This window comes from Thunnus albacares, chromosome 16 (assembly GCF_914725855.1).
Source record: "Thunnus albacares chromosome 16, fThuAlb1.1, whole genome shotgun sequence".
NCBI lineage: Eukaryota > Metazoa > Chordata > Actinopteri > Scombriformes > Scombridae > Thunnus > Thunnus albacares.
In genome coordinates, this window is record NC_058121.1 from 23,516,447 (window position 1) to 23,537,912 (window position 21,466).

Genomic DNA, 21,466 nt, shown 5'->3' on the forward strand with positions numbered 1-21,466 from the left:
GTCTCCCAGATCATAGACGACTGCGCTGACCACTGACCTAAAACTTTACTCATCGCCTGTTTGCAGACAGACCTCTACCTAACAAATATTTTTTTTTAAATATTTGTACGAAACAAATATTCATAAAAAACCCCATTATTTGTGCTTTGCCAAATGTATGTATTTGTATTTGGGCACACCTCTAATGCAGGGTTGACAAAACCCTTCTTTATTCTTACGGTGATCAGGACAAAACAGGGCAAACAGAACAAAGTGAAACAGAACAAATGATCCAACAGAGACTGAACAGAAAACCAGGACTTAAATAGTAACTGAACTAACGAGAAGATGAGGTGCAGGTGGGGAGATGGGTGGAGAACTCAAGAGAGGGGAATGAACAGACAGGGAGCCCATTGGCTGTGGAAATGCAGGGAGCAGGGCAGGACTGAAGAGGCTAACACAGGGCAGGTGAGAGGAGGAGCACATGAACACAGGAGGAGAACACAGAGAAACCATAAAAACCAAAAACACAATACTCACAAACCACAACTCAGCACAAACCAAACCATCCCAGACAACAGAGGTGAAACACACAAAACCCAAAAGAGCACTAAAAGTCCAGGAACACAAACAAAGTCCAGGCAAGATGTGACACACAACACTTATAAGTAGATTAGGTCATTGTTGGTTTGGCTCCAAACACAACATTTGTTAACAAAAATCACCGGCCTTATCCTCCTGTGTTTTAAACCTTTGTGAAAATGTCGGTCAAGTTTCCAAGACGATATGTTTTCTGAGATCATTTTTGTCCAGGGTGCAAATACTTAGCGGGATTATAGAATGTATTTTGTGCAATTCAGAGGGACGTAGAAAAAGAAAGAATGATGAGGAGTGTGTGTGTGAGTGTCCAAACAGCAGAGAGGAGTGTTTGTAATAATATCTCTTCTAGCCAACAGTGACCTATTTCTCAGCCTCGTCTGGGACTCTGCATGTGTGTGTGTGCGCATACATACGTCTGCTCCCACGTCCCGATCACCCCATTCCCAAGACACTGCCAATACCCTGGGGCGCTCACACACACACACACACACACACACACACACACACACACACACACAGAGCTGCTGCTGTCTGCTGATCAGCCTCCGCCACACTGTTGCATAACAAGAGAAAAGAGAAAGAGAGAGACAGAGACAGACAGGAGAAGAAAACAGAGATGGAGGGATAAAGAGAAAGAAAGTGAACCTGAGAAACAAGGTGGGAGAGAAACGTGACATGAAGAGAAAAAAAGAAATAAACAAAAAGCATTTTCTGTTGTTCTCTGCTCTCTTATCTCAACTCTGAGCTTGAAACATTAGCCGAATTTCTGTCCGAACGTAACGCAAATTTTAACCACATTTCCACAAAATCAAATCCAAATGCTTGTTTCCATCCACTCCTGTTGTGGGAATATTACAAGATAAACAGTCGGTGGCGCTAATTCTCCAGTCGGTGCCATTAAACAATGTCAGAAAGAAGAGGACACGACGAGATGATGTCATTAAAAGAGCGGCAGTCAAAGCTCAAACGATGGAAAACCATGTGGAAAATAAATATGATGGTTTGTTTCATGCATTCATTTGAGGAATGTTACAGTCTCTTCGTCGCTCCACACAGATCTGATGTTTTTGTCTCTTCAGTGATGTTTGAGTCACATGCTTCATGTATGTCATAATTTATTCACTAAGTTGGTTTATATTTGCTTTTTTTATCCACACAACTACTTTTACACCTCAGACAACAACACTTTTTTTTTGCAATATTTCAACTTTTTTTTCAAAATTCCACACGTTTTTTTTATGCATAAATTGAAAATGTGCATAAAAACAGGTGTATGGAAACACACTTCTTGTAGCAAATCAGAAGTTTTGGGTTTTTTCTCATGACAATATTCCCAACTGTTTATCTCCATGTTAGTTATGTTGCACACATTCATATATTCATTTGAATATAGTTATATATCGGAGCTTGTGAGCTTCAGGAAGGGAGATGGTATGATGCTGGTTTGTGACACTGACATCAATGGGAAAAAAGCCTTTTCTCTCTGAAAACATAAAGACATTTTTTTAACCACAAGAAGTTATAACAGTTAATTTCACTTCCTGAAAATAGTTTATTTTGGGGGAGATTTGGAAAAAAATTCTTAAAACCTACATTAATAGAAAAAAACAACAACTTGGGGGCATCGCAACACATCCAGCAGTTATGGAGAAACATTATCATTTCATTTCCATCCACCTGGTGAATGTAAGTCCTCTGCTTAATGCTCCACTATGTTCACCAGCTAGTCTACAGCTAACCTTATCTGTTTGCAGTTTGGTGCTGAGCAGGTAGTGCACAGTGGATTTTTAGAGCTTTTTCACTGAAAACAGCGAGTGAGAGTGAACCAAAACAGTAAAGGTGCAGCCAGACAGCTAAACAATGAGCTGAAACCTGTTTTAAAGCTCCGTAAAGCTGAGAGAAGCTGCAGAGTTGTTGATTTTCTGAGTCGCCTCTGTGACGTCATTAACCCTTCATCCATGTTTCTCTCCAGCCGGCGGTTTGTATGTTTTTAGGATTTCCTGCTGCTGCCCACTTCACCTCTCTGAACTCTGGAGGTTCTATTTTTAGACATGGTGACCTCTGACCCCTGCCGCTTTATTTAGTCTAGTAAACAGTCTGGGAAACAAACAGGGGGTTTCCCCAAATCGCTGCGTGTACTTTGCACTGCTTTGTGCATAGAATTAGATGTACATTTTGCTCTTTACTGTCAGCACAAAGTGTGAGCTTCACATGAGAAACACACACATACAAAGGAAGATTTTTAAACTAAAAATCAGTTTCCAGGTACTGTAATATGTGTCTGTTATGATATTTTTAAAAATATGTCCAAATTTTGTTCATAAACATTAAAAACAGTCAGCTGGAAAAGCTTTTTTTTCTGTTAATCTGCCATAGCAGCTGATTTGACAGCTTTCCAATAATCATTTGGAAGTTTTTGCAATTAAAAGTAATAATAAGTAATAAATAAAATGGCTGCATACGCTCAACCAACCATCACTGGGTAGTTATTTTGTATTTTAATCCTTAATATTTGCTGTTAAATCAGTAAATATAGATGGAGATGAACCGAACCATGGTGGGATAGATTTTGACCTTTTATATGATGTAAAGAATCTCGAAGGGTCTCTACAAATGTGCTTTCATCTAATACAGAGCTGCTATTAATTGCGATTAATCATTCTAAGTCATTTTTTTAAGAAAAAAATGTCAAAATTCTCTGAATCCAGCTTTCCAAATGTCACTTGGCGGATGTGAATATTTTTGGATGTGAGTATTGTCTGGTTTCTCTAGTCCTCTATGACAAGAAACTGAATATATTTAGGTTGTGGTCAAAACAAGACATTTGAAGACTTCACCTCGGGCTTTGGGAAACACTGATCATCATTTATATTTAATAATCGTTAGTTGCAGCTCTAATCTATTAAAGACCCCCAGCAGTTCTACATTGTGATACATTTCATATATGATCATTTATGAGTTATAGTTCCAGGGAAATTATGTTTAGAGATAAGTTTTCTTTACCAATGTATGTTTAAAATATGATTGATGGTATGGAAATCTACATTTTAAAACTGCACATTTTCTCAGTGCAGAGTTCAGGACTTTGTTTTGATGTGATGTCGCCTCCCACAGGCAGCTTGTGACACTTACAACCATCACTTCTTCCCATGTTAGAAGCTCTGCTCACCAGAAACACAAAAACATTCATTAATGAGTTACAAATGACCCCGCAGCTACACATGAATGCAGAACTATCCTGCTTTAGATATGAGCATTTAGATAGTTTCTGAAACTCTGCACTGAGCATGACATTTACATATTCAGCCAAACCACTATACATAACTGTCAAATCTGGACTAGATTATCATGGAGACTCCAGAGACTCATTTCACTCCTTTTATAGCATCCAGACCACATTAGACCAGGTCTAGATCACAAACCACTATAATTAGACCCATCATTTCTGGACTAGATTAACATGGACACTCTCATTAAAACACAGTTTCTAATTTGTGAAACCTTAATTCTATTTGTGAAAATGCAAAACAGGGCGATTTCACTGTTTTTTTTCCATCCAGACAACATTAGATCAGGTCCAGATCAGAAACCATTATACTTAGAACTGTCAAATCTGGATTAGATTATCATGGAGACTCCAGAGACTCCTTAAAACACAGTTTCTGATTTGTGAAACCTTTATTCTATTTGTGAAAATGTAAAAAAGTGTGATTTCACTCCTTTTTTCGCATCCAGACCACAAGGGAACTTCTTCATTTTAATATTATATATTATTATATTATATTTAATTCAAAGTGATATAACACAGAGAAAAGCAGCAAATCTGCATATTTGAGAAGCTGAAACCAACACATTTTTTGGCATTTTTTCTTTTAAAAAATAGTGGAACAATTATATAAGATTAAAATATAATTGCTGATCAATTTTCTTCTGATCAACTTTATCAACTAAACATTGTAGCTCTGCTTCAAATCCTGCCCATATTACATTTAGTAGAAACAGCGCCCTCTGCTGAAACGGCCTTCATATCCGGGTTGTTGGGTCAGCTGACCCAAACACGGAAGTAAGTGCAGGTGTGAAGTTGTCAACGAGCTGGAGTAAACAGCGTGAGGAGTAGAAGAGTTACTATGGATTTATGAACCGTTTTTCAATTGTTTTAACGTTTCGACGTGACGTTAAACTCTGAAACCGGTTATTTTTTATCTGTGAGTAACGCGACAAGTCATTAACGGCTAACAGTTAGCTGTTTCACTCATAATAAGCTACATTATTAGCAATATGCTCACTTTTTTTTACACTTTTGATACTATAAATGTACTTGGAGGAAACTAAAATAACACAGAGGTCATCGTTAAACTGACATTAGAAGCTCCTATGTGTATGTTGAGGTAATATTGCAATGTGTAGTAGTGACACATAATATACAGTATAACTGTCACACCTTGATAAAATATAGGACGTTCTTCAAAAAGGCACCTAATTTACAAAGTATTTTTGGCTCATCTGATTGTAATAACAAAATTAATTTAAACATAGCGTTACCTTTCTCTATAATTCATTCTGCTTACATTCTTACATTCAAACAGTATGATACTCATCTCCCTCTGTCAATACAAAGGTCGCAGATTCTCTGGTTTCTATCCAGCTCTTTATATCTTCCAGTGATCTCAGGAATTCTGGTGTTGTTCACCGCAAAGTTACAAAAAGCCTGTCTGTACTTTAGGAGAAGTGGTTCACTTCTGCATGAATCTGATCTTTCAGCCTCTGTTCAACAGTTACTTTCAACCTGCTGATGTTGTTACACTTTTGTGTGAGCCAGAGGTCAGACAAACCACAGTCACCCACTGATTGACCTGCAAGACCCATGGTGACGCATATGCACTCGATTTATGCAGGTTGAGCAAATAGTTGTACGTTATTCGACTGAGTTTAGTTTCTTTACCTTCTATCAGCCTCCCCCAGAAGCCAATAAGTCTCTTTTTAAATGTGACACAGAGCAGGTATCCTCCCAGCTCCCCATAGACCGTATTATTGCAGGTTGTCATTTTAACTTTAAGAGTGTACTTAAGAAATTTGAGTGTGTGGTTTTTCCAATATATCTATTTTTTCAAACCCTCACACTTCACATGCATTCACATAACCTGTCAAAAAGATCTAGTGTGATATCTACGGGTAAATTTCTACATTTACAAATGGGCAAACATAGCACGGGATGTTTGTTTATGCAGCTCCTCAATCACACCGAGATATTTAAAGCAGTGGACGATCTCAAAATTTTCTTCTTTGCATACAAACTTTAGTTTGTTTCACCAACATCACCTCGCAGCCGGGTCTCAGAGGGATCTTGGAGAAATGGTAATCAGGGTAAAACCTGGAAAAATGTCCCAAGTTACACACAATAAGAGTAATAGCAGATTGTTGAACTCAAACACCAAAAACCAAACAACCAAAAAACAGAAAGAATGCATTAAAATAATAAATTGAAATATGAAAATGTGAATATTTTCTGGTTTCTTTAGTCCTCTATGACAGTAAACTGAATATCTTTGGGTTGTGGATTGTTGGTCGGGACAAAATAAGACATTTAAGCTTGAATCTTGGGTTTTGCGAAACAGTGATCAACATTTTTCACCATTTTTTTTTTTCATACAACACTCTCATTTCCAACAGTGTTTGTTTTTTCCAGCAGGTGGCCCAGTGGGGCTGCAGGTAGCCGCTGATGATGATGAAGGTGTTTCGCAGTCCGGCTCGTCATGGCTACGCTGTGGAGACGTCTCCATTCATCCCCAACAGAGTGGCCTGTACTGCCTCACAGTACTATGGAATAGCAGGTCAGTGTAAATATAATACAGTGTTTATATTTCATACACTTTAGTCAAGTCAAGTGAAATTTATTTGTAAAGCACATTTGAAAATAACAGGTGTTGACCAAAGTGCTGTATAAATACAGTTAAATAATTAAAACACACATAAATAGATAAGTAATTGTAACAGATAGAATTAAAACAATTTTATCATTCTGTTAAAATTTAAGGTAATCGTATAAAAGTGGGTCTGTGAGCGGGATGTAAAAGTGGCGATACATGTAGAAAATACATATTAGACATGGTCCCCTTTGTCTCTAAGAGAATTAGTAAAAATGGTTTCTTCTGATTGGTTCAGCAGCATGTGTGACAAAAAAATATTTGCTCAGTTTCTCAGAGAAACTTCTCTTTAAAAAGTCAGTCATTATAACATGAAACTATCTTGTTAAAACAGAAAAGGATTGTGTTAAAGAGAGAGATCATATTTTTGTCTTGGTGGCAGCAATTCTGCTCTAGATTAGAATAATTTACCTTCACATATTTGTTCTTTGTCTTTATTTGGTTTATTTAACAAATTGCTTGTGTTTTCAGTGCTGCAGTCACAGATCATTTCTCTCACCAAACCTCAGATTGTCTCTTTTGTCTTTGTTATTGAGTTGATTGTTTTATTTTTTTATGAATTGTTTTCTTTTGCATGGTTGTGTTGTGTGTTCTGTGTTGTTTTGTTGTCTGTCGGCCTTTGTGAGAGTACGTTTTGGGACCCACTTTGCAACAAGACTAAATTTTATCCTCATATAACAAATTTGACACGATATTTGCAGGTTGTGGCACACTTCTGGTTCTGGATGAGACAGAGACGGGGATTTCTCTTGTAAGGAGGTAAAGTTTCTCTTATTCTGTTTTCTTGCCTCTTTCTGACCTCCGTATTCTGTCGTTCGTTGTTTGTCATTTCCCTTTTCTGTGGGGAAGAAGATGCTTTTAAGAGTCCCCTCATTTTTTTGTCTGACTTTAATTTAATTTCTCGTCTTTTTCCTCATTTCAGTATTTTAGAAAGACATTTTTTATCCCTTCAGGCAGTGATTTTAAGGTTAAGTGCATCATGATCATCTGCAGTAACCTTGATTTAGAGTTTTAAAGTTTGTCCACATATTTGTGAGTAAATATAATAAAACAAAGTGTGTGTGTGTGTGTGTGTGTGTGTGTCAGCTGGGAGTGGGGTGATGGTCTCTTCGACGTGACGTGGAGCGAAACCAACGAGCACGTCTTGGTGGCCGGGGGCGGCGACGGCAGCCTGCAGCTGTGGGACACAACCAATCACAACGCTCCACTGAGGGTGGCCAAGGAACACACACAAGAGGTAGGACACACACACATACACACACACACACACAGGGGGATAAAACTTTGTTCTCTTTCATAAAGATGCTGTGTTTTGGCAGAATCGTAATCATTTATCTGTTTGTGTGTGTGTGTGTGTGTGTGTGTGTGTGTGTGTGTGTGTGTGTGTATGTGTGTAGGTCTATGCTGTAGACTGGAGTCAGACCAGAGGTGAGAACCTCATCGTCTCTGGATCGTGGGATCAGACGGCTAAAGTGGTCAGTTTTGTATTTTGTGCTTCTTTTTTTCTTTTCTCACTATAAAGCACAAACTTATATTCTTTGACAGAAATAACAATTACAAGTTGTCAGGTCTCAGAAACCTAAATTGTCTGCATTTAAATAAAAGTTGAAACTGTGTTAACAAATCAAGAATGTCTGAATCTGTGATTCATAACAAAGCGAAAAGTTTAAGTTGACTTGTGTTCTTTATTTGGGGAATGCAGGAGTAAAACACTTTAAAATTTCATAATAAGTTTTATTAAATACATTTTTCTTTCATTAACTCAGTGTAATTAGATATGTTGGTCAGTTTCAAGTTTAATTATCACTTTTCAGAACTTATAATCATGAGTTCAGTGGACTAAATGTCAAAACTCTTAAAAAAACTTATTTAGAAATATTATTAGCTTATTTGCCAGCACTTCCCAGCAGGCTTTGCATTAAGATGCATTGAAATTCTCCTGAAATCTTTTTTGTGTTCTGGTAAAAAAAAAACATTACATGTGTCTCAGAGGAGTCAGATGATCTTCTCTCTGATTAAAAATTCAAACAATGCACTTCAGACACTTCCTGCACACTCATCAAGTAAAACATTTGAGTTATAGGTGTCATATTCAGGAATGTTGTGCTTGTGATTATGACTGTTAGCAATAAAGTAAAAACTGTTGTTAAAGTCATGACAAAGTAAATAATCAAGTCAAACAAAAATAAAAATCCAAGCTTTCTCAAGTTTTCTGAGTTTTTTCTGACAGAGATGTGTTTGTATTTTTTTTTTTCCCTATAGTGGGATCCCACTCTCAGCCGATCGCTGACCACACTCAGAGGTCATGAAGGGGTCATCTACAGCACCATTTGGTCACCTCACATCCCAGGATGCTTTGCTTCAGCCTCAGGTGAGCCCTCATGCACACTCACACACACAGTCTGTAGAGATCGGATAACGAAGGCTGAGAGAGGGAACGAAAGAATGAAAGAAGATATAAATGAGCAAAAAAATTATTTGATTTTAAATACTCCAGAGGATAGAGTCGCAGTTAATAACACAAATCTGTTGTTTCTCAGTTCGGCCAAATGATGTTGTTTACCTATTTACCTATTTATATAAGCCTTGTGTTTACATCATTATCTACTGTAGATAAATGAAGAGTCATGTAAAAGATGTGATGTCATCTTTGAGAGGGAAAACTTCAGTTTTCATTACAGGGCCACATTTTGCCTTCCACATCTTTAAACCATGAAGCAGGATTTATTATTGAAGAGGGATAATTGAGATAATTTTGTTCTCTCCACATGTTAAGTGTTCTTGAAGACGCTGAAACCCAAATTGCTCCTGATGTGTGCGATGATTGATGATTTTACTAACTAGGCCGGTATGATGAATCAGAGCTGGCACAGTGGGTTGTGTAATCTCACCACAAGGTGGCGGTGTTGCAGTGTTATTGTGGCGAGGCTTTTCTGTGTCTCTACAGTAAGTGTTGGTTTCAATCATCATTTTCATATCAAGGTGTTCAGAAAGCAAGGCAGGTTAATTTGTATAGCACCCTTCAACAATAAGGCAAGTCAAAATGCTTTACATAAAAATCATTGAGAAAAGAAACACAAGACGATATAAAATAAAATAAATAGCATTTAAAAAGAGTAAAATACAATAAAAGACAGTAAGACAGTAGTTTCTGTGATCTTTTGTCCAGATTCAGCTGCTGGTTTTAAAGTTTGGATTCAAAATCACAAAGAAAACAGCATTTTGATGGTGTCCTGTAATTTTATGTATTTGTAGTTTAAACAGGATGTTGAGGTGTGACAAAACATATAGAGGCACTGGTCAAGAGTCTGATCTGGAGCTGTCACAGCTTCTGGATTCTTCCAAATGAATGTAAAACTCTAAAGACGCTTAAGACCACCCCTGAACAGAGACGCAGTTACAATATCCCCTCCATACAAAACCACGTTAAGACGTTCACATGTAAGATTTAATGTGAAGATACCTGAGCAACCATGACATGCAGCTGAAAGATCGGATAACCAGTAAGTTGACCTTTGACCTTATATTTCCTTTTATTGTATATATCTCCTGAAGTTCAAAATTGGACATCCAGCTTCACAGCCTTGGTCTTTTATGTCAGGAATCAGGGATGTAAGCAGGTGAATTGCAATACTGTTGCTCAGAAATCTGTGATACTGTGACTAGTGGGGTTTATATTTTATATTTATATTTATATTTATATGTTGCTTGAATGCTCTGTGTAGCTGAAAACAGTCATGAGTTTTGATTTCATGGCTGTTGAAGACAAATAAATCCATGACATGTAAAAGTCCATGTAATACCCAGCTTTGGACATCATTATTAAGTCCACTTCCAGTCGTTGTTTAGGTAAAATATTTATAATCTTCACTTTCATTATATCATCAGCTGTTTGGTCTGTATAGTGTCATCATTGTAGCCTTAAGGCACCAGTATACAGCAAACCAAAGCACTTGTTGGATGGGCAAATCACACCTGAAACTGTTCCCTCCACACCTTTCTGATGTCAGAAATCTGACAACAGATGTAATTTTCATTATCCACTAATCTGCCAATTAGTTTCTCGCTTAATTGCTTAATCATTTGGGCTATAGAACAACAGATAACAGTGAAAAATGCAGATTACAGTTTCCTGTAGCCCACAGTGATGTCATCATGGCTTGTTTTGTCTGACCGACAATCCAAAATCAAAATAGAATCAATTAAGTATAATGTAAGACAAAGAAAAGCAGTAAATTATCACTTTTCAGAAGCTGTAACCATCAAAAGTTGGCTTGAAAAATTATTTAAAGTGATTAATCAACTATCAGATTCATTTTTTGTCAACTTATTGACTGTTTGATAACTTCCAAAAACTCACAACCCAACATTCAACCCCACTACTGGCAGCGATTGACTAGATGTGCACAAGTGTGAAAGTCGGCAGAGTTTGAACTTTCTCTCTCTAGCTCTCTTTTTTCATTCTTCACAGAATTAATTTTGTCACTTTTTACGTACATCGCCATGAATTTGGTTAATCTTTGGATTGTTTTCACGATTAATGGATTAGTCATTTGATTTGTAAAATGTCAGAAAATGGTGAAACACGTAAATCACTGTTTCCCAAAGCAAAAGATGACATCTTCAAATGTTTTGTTTTGTCCCGACCAACAGTCCACAACCCAAAGATATTCAGTTTACTGTCATAGAAGACTAAATAAACCAGAAAATATTCGCATTTAAGAGGCTGAAATCAGAGAACTTTTTTTTTTTAAAAACTGACTCAAAACAAAAAATAGTTGACAACTAATCAATTAATCGACTAATTGTTGCTACTGATGTGCACTTCATTTGTCTTTCTAGACACCAAAGAGCCTGAAATCCACACAAATTGGTCACAAGAAGAAAGCCAAAACCAAAACCCAGCTATCACCTCACCAGATCATAAAAACCTGACTCAGATCTACTTCAGCAGCACCAGAGTGAGAAGGAGCCTGCCGGTGGTTGTGATACAGATCCTCCTCTCCTCTCGCTCTGTTGAGGAAGTGAGTTTTAGAAAGCAGCTTCATTCAGAAGACAATTAAGTGAGTCAGTTTGTGCCCAGAGGGAGAGCTCGGATTATCTTATCCATTCGTGTGAGAGCGTACACGCTAACTTTATCGGAGGGGTGGAGCCGAGTTGGTGATGGACGTACGTTTTTGTCAGCTCTGTGATCAGATTGTGGTGCAGCTGGAGTCAAATCTGCAGCAGCTTTCTTCAGTTGAGGATCAGTTTGTGAAGCGCTCTTTAATAAGTTGGCTAATGAGTTTGGGTTAATTGGTTTGCGAGAGCGAGAGGAAATCTCTGATGAGATTTTATAACTAGGGAGATGTTAAGCTCCTGTTGGTCGGAGGGAGAGGAGGGTTAATTTTGGTTTTAACAATTTGACCTTTAAGGTTTGATTTATATTCACACACAAACACACAAAAAAATACAAACTGCATAGTTGAGATGAAACCCTGAGAGGCTTCTGACTGTTGAAATTTAGATCTGTGTCACTCCAGTGGTTATGTGGCATTAGTAGCATTAAAAAAACACAAAATAACTAAAAAAAAAACAATGTAAATCTCACGTTTGAAGATCAGAGTTGATTCCTCCACCCTAATACACATCCAGTCAGTTTGAAAGTAAAGAAATGGGCCTCTTGCAAGAACATATTTGTATTATTTTTAATGTTTTTTTCCAAGTATCAAATTTTAACGCTACTATCATCGTAGGTAAAAAATATCACAGTAAACGGTAAATATTGGTCTTGTTAAGTACAAATCTAAACAAAATACACAATAAAATGCAAAAGTAACATAACAGTTGTTCAAAGAGTCAGCATATCAGGACTCTAAAGATGCAAATAAAGATCTATTTGAAACAAAAGACTCATTTAACTGCAGAAGTCAGAGGTTAAGTTCCATTTGCTGAGTTTCAGACCAGTGACACAGAGCTCATTAGATCTGTGAGAACACCGAGTCCAGATCAGATCAGATAAATCTGCAGCTAAATGATTTACTGAGAACTGACCTCCATAATAAAACCATTTACTGTGGACTGACTGTTCATGTGAAGCAGTTACAGCTGTTTACCTCCACGTTCACATCTGATCTGACACATCAACCAGCAGCCAGCAGCTCATCCAGACACAGCGGTACGTCCCCCCCCCCCCAAAACTCAATCCTGTCACCGTCAACGCACTTTATTCACTAAAGCTCAGATTTCATTAGTACTAATGTGAATAAAAGTGCAAAACACCCACACTCTGTCCTGCTTACCGCTGGTTTATTCCATATTCATATGGTGATTTATTCAGTCTCGCTTTAAAATGACTTTATTATGCACACATTAGATTTTTGTAGTTCAGTATTTAAGTCCAATAAATAAAACAAACTTTTGAACTTTTTCACCTTAATTGCAGTTGTCCTGCCGTCTGATGCAGCTGTTAAATATTCAGATATACAGAGATATTTTTAATGTATTAGTAATAATTAGAACTAGATCAATAAATAGAGTGGTTGGTATATTTGTGCTGATCAACTTATCACTCTGTGTGTATCTTGATCACAATAAATAATGTGTATATGTATATATATATATATATATATATATATATATATATATATATATATATATATATATGTAAGTCTTCTGAACTGCACCACTGCTCCGGGTCACAATTACTACTATGGCCACTAGATGGCGTCTGTCTCACAAATGTAACTACATGTTGTTTTCCATGTCTCATAAAAAAACTGCTCCATTGTGCTACTAGAGATCAGAAACTTCACAGGGCACCTTTTCAGTATGATATTATAAAATAAGATAAGTCCAAAAGAAGGGATGGGTTACATAACATTAAAAACAAGTTTCAAAGCATCAAGGTGTCAAGGTTTTAAAAATTGCCGATATAACAGTGTGTTGCCATGAATGCACTTTATCTGGCATAGTTGACATTTTAACTTTAAATATTCTAATATATTTTATAAATTGCAACAAAATGATAAAGTCCAAGACTTATTTGTGTCGTTGTGCCTGGTGTTTTAACTGTCCACAAACCATCTTTACAAGAAAGAGACAGGAATTTAATGTCTGATATCAGAGAATAGGAATCAGTCCATGGTTCAGTAATGGGCAATAATGAGTACATCTCCACAAGACACAAGACTGTGTCCAGACTGAATTATTTGGTCCAAGTCTGAAAATAACCAGAAAGTGAGAGCTTCATTTAAGCTGCCCAGTTGACGGATGGTTTACTGCAGCAGCCTGAGGTGAAGGTCGGGATCTGCACTCTGCTTTTTGACCCGTAGCGGCACTGATATGAGACAAGCACAAGTCACCCTCTGTGCTTATCGCTCTGTTCGTCTTTCTGCCGTCTGTTTCAGCTCACTGCAGTTAAAGGACCAGTGTGTAGGATTTAGTGGCATCTAGCAGTGAGGTTGCAGATTGCAACCAACCGAATACCCCTCCCCCTGACCTTCCCCTTCCAAGCGTGCAAGAGAACCTTCGGTGGCTGCAAAACTCACCGAAAACATGACAGGCCCTCTCTAGAGCCAGTGTTTGGTTTGTCCGTTCTGGACTACTGCAGAAACATGGCAGGCTCCGCAGAGCTCCCTATGTAGATATAAAGGACTCATTCTAAGGTAACGAATACATAACGATTCTCATTTTCAGGTGATTATACATTAATGAAAACATACTTATGAATATTATATTCCATTTCTGCCAGTTGATCCTCCTAAATCTTACATTTTGGTCCTTTAAGTTGCAGCCAGTTCAGTCATTTACGTTTTTCTCAACCCCCTGAGTTTCTTTCTCTGTCTTTTTTTTTCTTTTTCTTGTTTTCTACTCTCTCCCAGTTTCCCATTTCCCTCCACTAAAGACTCACTCAGACTTTCCTTCAGTCAAAAGAAATTGCCCTGCGTTTCAAATCAGGATGTGAAGTGTTGGGTCAGATGTAGGTGATCAGGAAGTACTGAGCAGAGCTTTACTGCAGTTTAATGAAAAATGGGGTGATGGGACACTGCTAGAATCAGTGATTCCTCCACAAACCAAAGAATGGTAAAATTTGTGTCGACTGTATAGTGTAAGTGCTGAAAAGAGTGTGAAAAGTCACTTAAAGAGTAAAAAACATTTGGAGAGTGAGTGAATCTGGCCTGGAACTAACAATTATTTTCATTATAGATTAATCTGGCTATTATTTTCTTGATTACTTGATTAATTGTTTGGTCTATTAAACCATCAGAAAACAGTGAAAAATGACATCACGATTACCTAGAGCCCAAGGTGACGTCATCATGTCTGGATTTTGGACAGTTGGTCAGTCAAAATAAAATAAAATCAATTTAAGAAATCATGTAATCATCATGTAAGAAATAGAAAAGCAGAACATTTAAGAAGCTGCAACCATCAAATTTTCTGCATTTTTTTTTGGCTTAAAAATGACTTGAATGATGAGTGATTATCAAAAGAGTTGCAGATTAATTTATTTTGGAGATGAATGTTTTGGTGTTTAATAAAACTGAAGTGTCAGTGTAAGTGGTGAGCGAGGTTGAAGACGCACTGAAAGAAGTTGAAATGTCAGTAGAAATGAAGTCCTCAAAGGAGTTAGAGCTGCAATGATTAGTTAATTAAGCAATTAGTCGACTGACAGAAAATGAATCGCCAACCATTTGCCTCAAGCCTTACTACTTTGAGTTGATGTTTGAAGTTTTATTTTTCACCAGTTTTTTCACCGGTTTGACAACACTTGTGCAGCATTCAGAAAAGAGTCGCAAATATAGAAAACACAACCAAATACAGAGATGTGCTGCAAATTGCAGTTTCCAGGGGACACTTGAACGCTGCTTTAATACAAAACAAAGCTTTCAATACTGTTGATTTTCAAATAGTTTTCTTGCAATCATCAATTTGCAACAGAGTTAGGTCCAATAAGGTCATATATGCCAGTGAGATTTGATAAATTTTAATATTGAGTTACTGCTCAGCTTTATATGTGACTAAGCTGTAACCCTGTCTGTCAACCCCCCAGCAAAAATGTATGCGTTTGTGTTTTGCCAGAGACTAAAGTGCTCATCAGCCAAATGATGTTTTTGCAGGACACTGACACACAAACACAAACACAAACACACACACACACACACACACATGCATGTATTTATATGTGTGTTTGTTTGTGTTTGCTCCATGATACCATGTAGTGTCTGGTTAAATAATTGATAGCAGGCGTCCATCAGAAACAAAGGTGTACTGACACACACACAGTGTCAGATGTGTGTTGATGTTCATTTCACTGAGCTCCAGTGGTGTGTGTGGTACGCCCTGGCCTCGGGGAAACTCTGGCCTGACATGAATTGTGACTCCACTTTCTCTGCTTCCAAGAATGACCATCAAACTCCAGGATTCAGCTTGTTAAGTGTTTGTCGCCTCAGGATGGAAAACTCCAAACAAAATGTGTTTTCAAACTAACACAAAATAAACCAAAAGTACAATTAAGTCACCTAAACTTCTGACACAAACAGCTATAAAAAAAATTATACGTCTCTCTGAGCTGCTGATGGATTTTTAGCAAATATTTGACTGTGCGTATGCAGTAAATTAATGACTACCAGTTGCGTTACTGTCACAGTAGGTAACTATGCCATTTTCACAGTATCTTAAAGTGAAATGACAGTTGTATACTGTGACATCACAGTCTGCTGTGCAATCAAATTACTGTGATATAAAACTATGTAGAATTACTGTATTACACTGTGACTTTACAGTAAAATGCACAGTAAATTATGGTAATGTTGCAATATTCTGTTGTAGAGTTACTGTATTGAACTGTGATTTTACAGTAAAAATGTCCATCAGACTACTGTGATATAGCAGTATATTGTATAATTACAGAATATACTGTAAAAGTAATGCAACTCAGCCTGTAATTTACTGTAAATGTACACTTCAGATAACATAAAATACTGCAAATTTAACCATTTCACTTTTTTTTTTCTGTAAACCCATAACAAACCTAAAATATAAAAATGTTAAGTTCAAATAAAGACAAAAGCAAAATCAATTTAAGACATTTATTTTGGAATTTAATATATATATATTTCACAGGTCAGTGCAACTATTGCAAAATCCTGAAAGATTGAACCTTAATAATAATCATCAAGTCATACTTGAAGCTGATTTATAGGCACGCCACCCAAATTTTGTTTCAGTGTTTTTTCAATTTAGAAAGGTATTTACCAACACAATGTGAAATAGCATAGCTGCAGTCAAGTAAAATTGAGTTTATGATAATTTACAGTGTAGCAGTATGGCTCAAGGGATGGTAATGTCTGCTGGTCAGTTGGTCCACCACTTTCATCCAGACTGAAATATCTTTTTGGAGGATTTCCATGAAGTTTTGTTCAGACATTCATGCTCCCCTCAGGATGAACTGTAATAACTTTGGTGATCCCTGAAAGATCCCCTGCAGACATGATTTAAGACACGTAAAATAATCTTCTTTTGCTGTTTTTCCACAAAAAAACTTCAATTATCTAGTTGAAAAAAATCTTAAAATTAAATTTCCTCCTTCTATGTTCAGCTGTAATGAGAAGATGAGCAACGATCAATAGAGAGAGAGAGAGAGAGAGAGGTTGTTTCTCTTTATTTTAAAAATATTTTATTAATACTTTATCTTTTATATTTTTTTTTTCATTACTGATCTAATTAATATTATTTGATGTTTTCTTATGTCTTATTATGAAAAATGTAATGTATTGGAGCCATCCTTAATATCATCATTATTATTATAGTGATTTTTTGTGTGATATATACAGAATTTACACTCACTCACCACTTTATTAGGAACACTTGTGCAATCTAATGCAATCCAATACAACAGCTCTGCCATATATTCTACTTCTACGAATATATATATGTTATACATTTTCAGTTTTTGTTTACATTGTCAGAAAGGTGATAATTCTACTTTATGTTTATTATTGAGGTCGTGGTGGTGTCCTGGAGTGCATCATACAGCTTCCACGATTAGTCAGCTTATTGATTAGTTGATATTAACTATTAACTATTTAACTATTTTGATAATCGTTTTGAGTCATTTTTTTAAGCAAAAATGTACAAATTCTCTGATTCCAGCTTCTTAAATGTGAATATTTTTTGGTTTCTTCAGTCGTCTATGACAGTAAACTGAATATCTTTTGGTTGTGGACTGTTGGTTGAGAGAAAACAAGACATTTTAGCTGCATCTTTGGAAACAGTGATTAACATTTTTCACCATATTCTGACATTTTATAGACCAAACCACTAATGAAAAGAATCATTAGTTGCAGCCATGGTGCATTATATTGAAAAGTGTTCCTAATATTGTGTCCACTCTATTAACATACATGAGGGGGGTACAAGTCTGTCAGTCAGCAAAGCAACGTCAAAATTTTACATTTGGTGCTGGTTGGTGTAATGTTTTCTGTTCTGACAGACTGAAAAGGATGTGAAATGAAATGGCAATTCAGGTATAGGTCGAATAGTAAAATTTGTTGTGGCAGTGTAGTTTTTGAAAGATAGACAGACGTGTATCTGATGGCTGAATTATTGGGTGTAATGCTGCAGCTCTCAGTCCCACATAGCAGAGGACCGAAGTGGGCCCCGGTGGTGTTGCTTGGTGACCGGTCACTGGGTGATCTGGGTAGAAAATCAGCCTTTCAGTAGTTCGTCTTGAAATTGCTTGTTCTCTGTAATGTCAGCTATCTCAGCGGAGCGACCTGTAAACCTACAGAGGAGTGTGATGTCACTGAAATGATAAAAGTAAAGCCAGGTGGAGATGAAGAAAACTTCAACCAGAACTTTCCTAGATAAGAAATGAACAAAGTGTTTTCTGGTGTTTCTTGGTTTGACTTCTTGACCTGTGGTTCATGAACTTTTGGTTCCTGCAGTTTGATTTTAGATGTTTTTGACCAAAAATGTTGAAGGTCCACTGATGAGTTTTGTATTGACACATACATTCATTGCTCAGAAAAAAAAACACTGATCAGATCAACGTTGGAGGAATATTTCACCAGCTGCAAATTACCGTCAAGGGCAGAAACTTTTGCATCACCATAGTTCATTAATTTAGCGGGTTTTTACTAGTCAAGTCTAGTCAAATGTATTGATAGAGCACATTTAAAAACAACAGGAGTTGACCAAAGTTAAATAATTAAAATAAACCAAAAAGAAATAGATACGTAACTGTATCAGACAAAGTGAAAACATTTTTATTATGATATTAAAATGAAGGGGAATCAAAGGTGATTTTTATGGAGGTGAGTCTTTAGCCATGATGTAAATGTGGCGATACAGTAGATGCTATAACTGAACCACAGTCTGGGAGCAATGCAGCAATGGAGAAATCTTGGTCAACCAAGTTTTGAATGGAAACATGGAACAGAGACTACAAATGTAAATGAGCTGTAGTGTTTTATGCCTGGAAAGGATCGGACCAATATTTAACTGTACATATTGGTTGAGTTAAAGACACCTTTAGGCCTGTGAGTGTGTGTTTATCCTGCTAGAGGAATGTTACATGTGAGGAAATATGAGTTAAATATCCTGACGTGAACTCAGCGAAGATCAGTGATTCAGTGAGTTATGAAACATCAGTGGGAGATATTTGGCAAAACCTTCACAGGATTACTTTTGTAAACGGATAATATAACGGTCTAGTTAATAATTATAACTGGCTGCTTCAATCATATCACACTGGACTGGAGCTGCTGAGCCGTTGAAAGGAGAGATGAGAAGAATAACAGACTGTTGCATTCCTGCTCTTTTATCTTGTGTTGTGTTGCTGAGCAGAGAGCTCTGCTAAAGTCACTTTGTTATGCTTCTTTTAAACTGAGTTTCTCTGTGCCGTAGTCTCTCTCCCTCTCTCTCTCTCTGTGTGTGTGTGTGTGTGTGTGTGTGTGTCTAATGAAACAGAACTTTTAGAAGAATTTTAAATCTGCTTTTCTCAGATGTTAAATTTCAGACTCATTTTCCTGCTGCAGGGGTCGGTGTGTTACGATATATCAGGTGCAGCAGATGTTGGTATGAATTTCCATTCTCTCCTCCCATATTTAATGACTCTAAACAGAGACATCTTTAAATACATATTGCACGAGCCCAAACATGCAATTTTCAGGTGGGTCTTCTTGGCTTTTCTTCAATTTTACTCCTGCAACCCTTTAGTAATGCAATTTAGCTGATGAGCGCCTAAAAAGTGGTGCCAAAGCCTCAGTGTCTATCATATTATGGCCACTTCCAATTCTTGATTCTGATTGGCTGGCAGGTGATTTCAATCACCTGATGAGATAAGAAAAAAATAGTTATATCAGTAAATTAATGACTACAGGGCCAGCGAGATGATGAAAGTAGCCAGCTAAAGGAGACGGCAAGACAAATTCTTCTTGTGAGGCAACTCATACCTAATTAACCCTTTCATGCGTGAATTATGATAACCTTAGTCAGGATTTTTTTCCTAAGTGTTTTTATTCCTCTGTAGGCATGAAAAAAATATTTGAACTTCATTTTTTTTAAACACATATTTTTCAAGGAGTTTGCCCAACTTAGTGGACAGATGATTAATTGTCATTTTCTCCCAACATAAAATCAATACTTACTACAATATTAATTTTAACAGTTTTATTACTCCTTAGTTGTTACTTGATGTTACAAAATTTTATTTACCTGCAAGGGTCTATTACTATAGAAGGATTGGCAAGATATTCCTGAGTTGTTGAGCAGTCCTGGCCGGCCGGCAGGCGGCCATCTTGGTTTTGAGCTTTTACAGTCTATGGTTTTGAGAAATTTGTGTTGCACTTACAAAGGCTGGCCAAAGGATGGCAGCGTATGGGATGACACACTGGAGTCCACTGTGTTGGCTGATGTCAAACTATACCATTAAAACCTCAAAAACGGCTTTTGAATAGCTGTCCACTGTAGTGACCACTATGCATGAAAGGGTTAATAAATGACATTTCAAACATTTCAATAAACAAACCAGGTTCAGTATAGGCCACATTTGTTTCCGGCATTTTTGCACCTAATATTCACCAAATGTATTAAAAAACATATTAAAGTCTTCTGTAATGTCCCAACATTAGTAAGAGGTAGAAATTTTATTATTTCCTGCTCAATTTACATTGAGAATTTCGCCCTCCGCCTTCTGTAAAACACTTCAGAAAACACTTAAATTTTCTTGACAATCACTTGTCTTCTATGTTTATTGGTTCATTTATGCAAATAGTCCTTTGCATAAATTGAGTTTGTTTTATCCTGTTTTCATAAACATCTGTCACATGAGCATTTAACCGTTTTGTGGCAGTTTTATGGCCTGCTTGTTAAGCAGTTTGTAAACTCACATGTTGAAAGCTGCAACATAAATGAGATTTGTCATTATATAATTACCATCTTTCATTGCATATCTCATCCCTGCAACACGGTAGATTCAATACTACTGCTGTTTGGACTGTTTGGAGTTGCCACTTATGCCTGTGAGCTTTCTGTATCTTCACTTTTGACAATAAATTCACTAAACTGTCCCTGCCTGTGTTTTTCTGGTGGGTATTACGTATGAATGGAGGGATGATAATGAGTTGTCAAACAGTGTTATAGCATTATCATATGGTGGAGAATTGCTGCCTTATCTCTCAGGGGAGGCTTCCCCTCTGGTGGCATTTAGCAGTTAGCATGATAGGCTAGTGCTGCTGCTGTTGGCTTTGAAGAGAGAGAAAGTGAGAGAGAGAGAAGATGGCGTCTCATTCAGATAAGCTTATCGGGGTTTCCCATGCTCCCTGCTGCCTCTCCTCCTCACATCTTCTTCATGTTTCTCCTCCTCCTCTTCTTCTTCCTCTCCCTCTTCTCTCCACCCTACCCCCTCCAATTTGGTTCAGTGCCACATTTGATCTCCACCTCCAGCATCAGCAGGAGAGGAGATTGTGTGTGTTTAA

The 21,466-nt window shown here is 37.1% G+C and overlaps 1 protein-coding gene across 5 annotated transcripts in view; it reads left to right on the forward strand.

Moving 5' to 3' along the window:
* Positions 1 to 4,596: 4,596 nt before the first annotated feature.
* The window catches only part of pex7 (peroxisomal biogenesis factor 7), a 60,948-nt gene continuing 44,078 nt past the window's right edge, over positions 4,597 to 21,466 (forward strand). Inside the window, exons 1-6 of one of the 5 annotated variants that reach the window (XM_044377471.1) lie at positions 4,597 to 4,685; positions 6,266 to 6,410; positions 7,205 to 7,262; positions 7,590 to 7,740; positions 7,901 to 7,978; positions 8,766 to 8,874. In XM_044377471.1, the coding sequence (XP_044233406.1) occupies positions 6,299 to 6,410; positions 7,205 to 7,262; positions 7,590 to 7,740; positions 7,901 to 7,978; positions 8,766 to 8,874 (508 nt within the window). In that variant the 5' untranslated portion in view covers positions 4,597 to 4,685; positions 6,266 to 6,298. Of the gene's footprint in view, positions 4,785 to 6,249; positions 6,411 to 7,204; positions 7,263 to 7,589; positions 7,741 to 7,900; positions 7,979 to 8,765; positions 8,875 to 21,466 lie in introns of all 5 variants that reach the window. The other 4 variants (XM_044377470.1, XM_044377468.1, XM_044377469.1 and 1 more) reach the window with 4 other exon arrangements.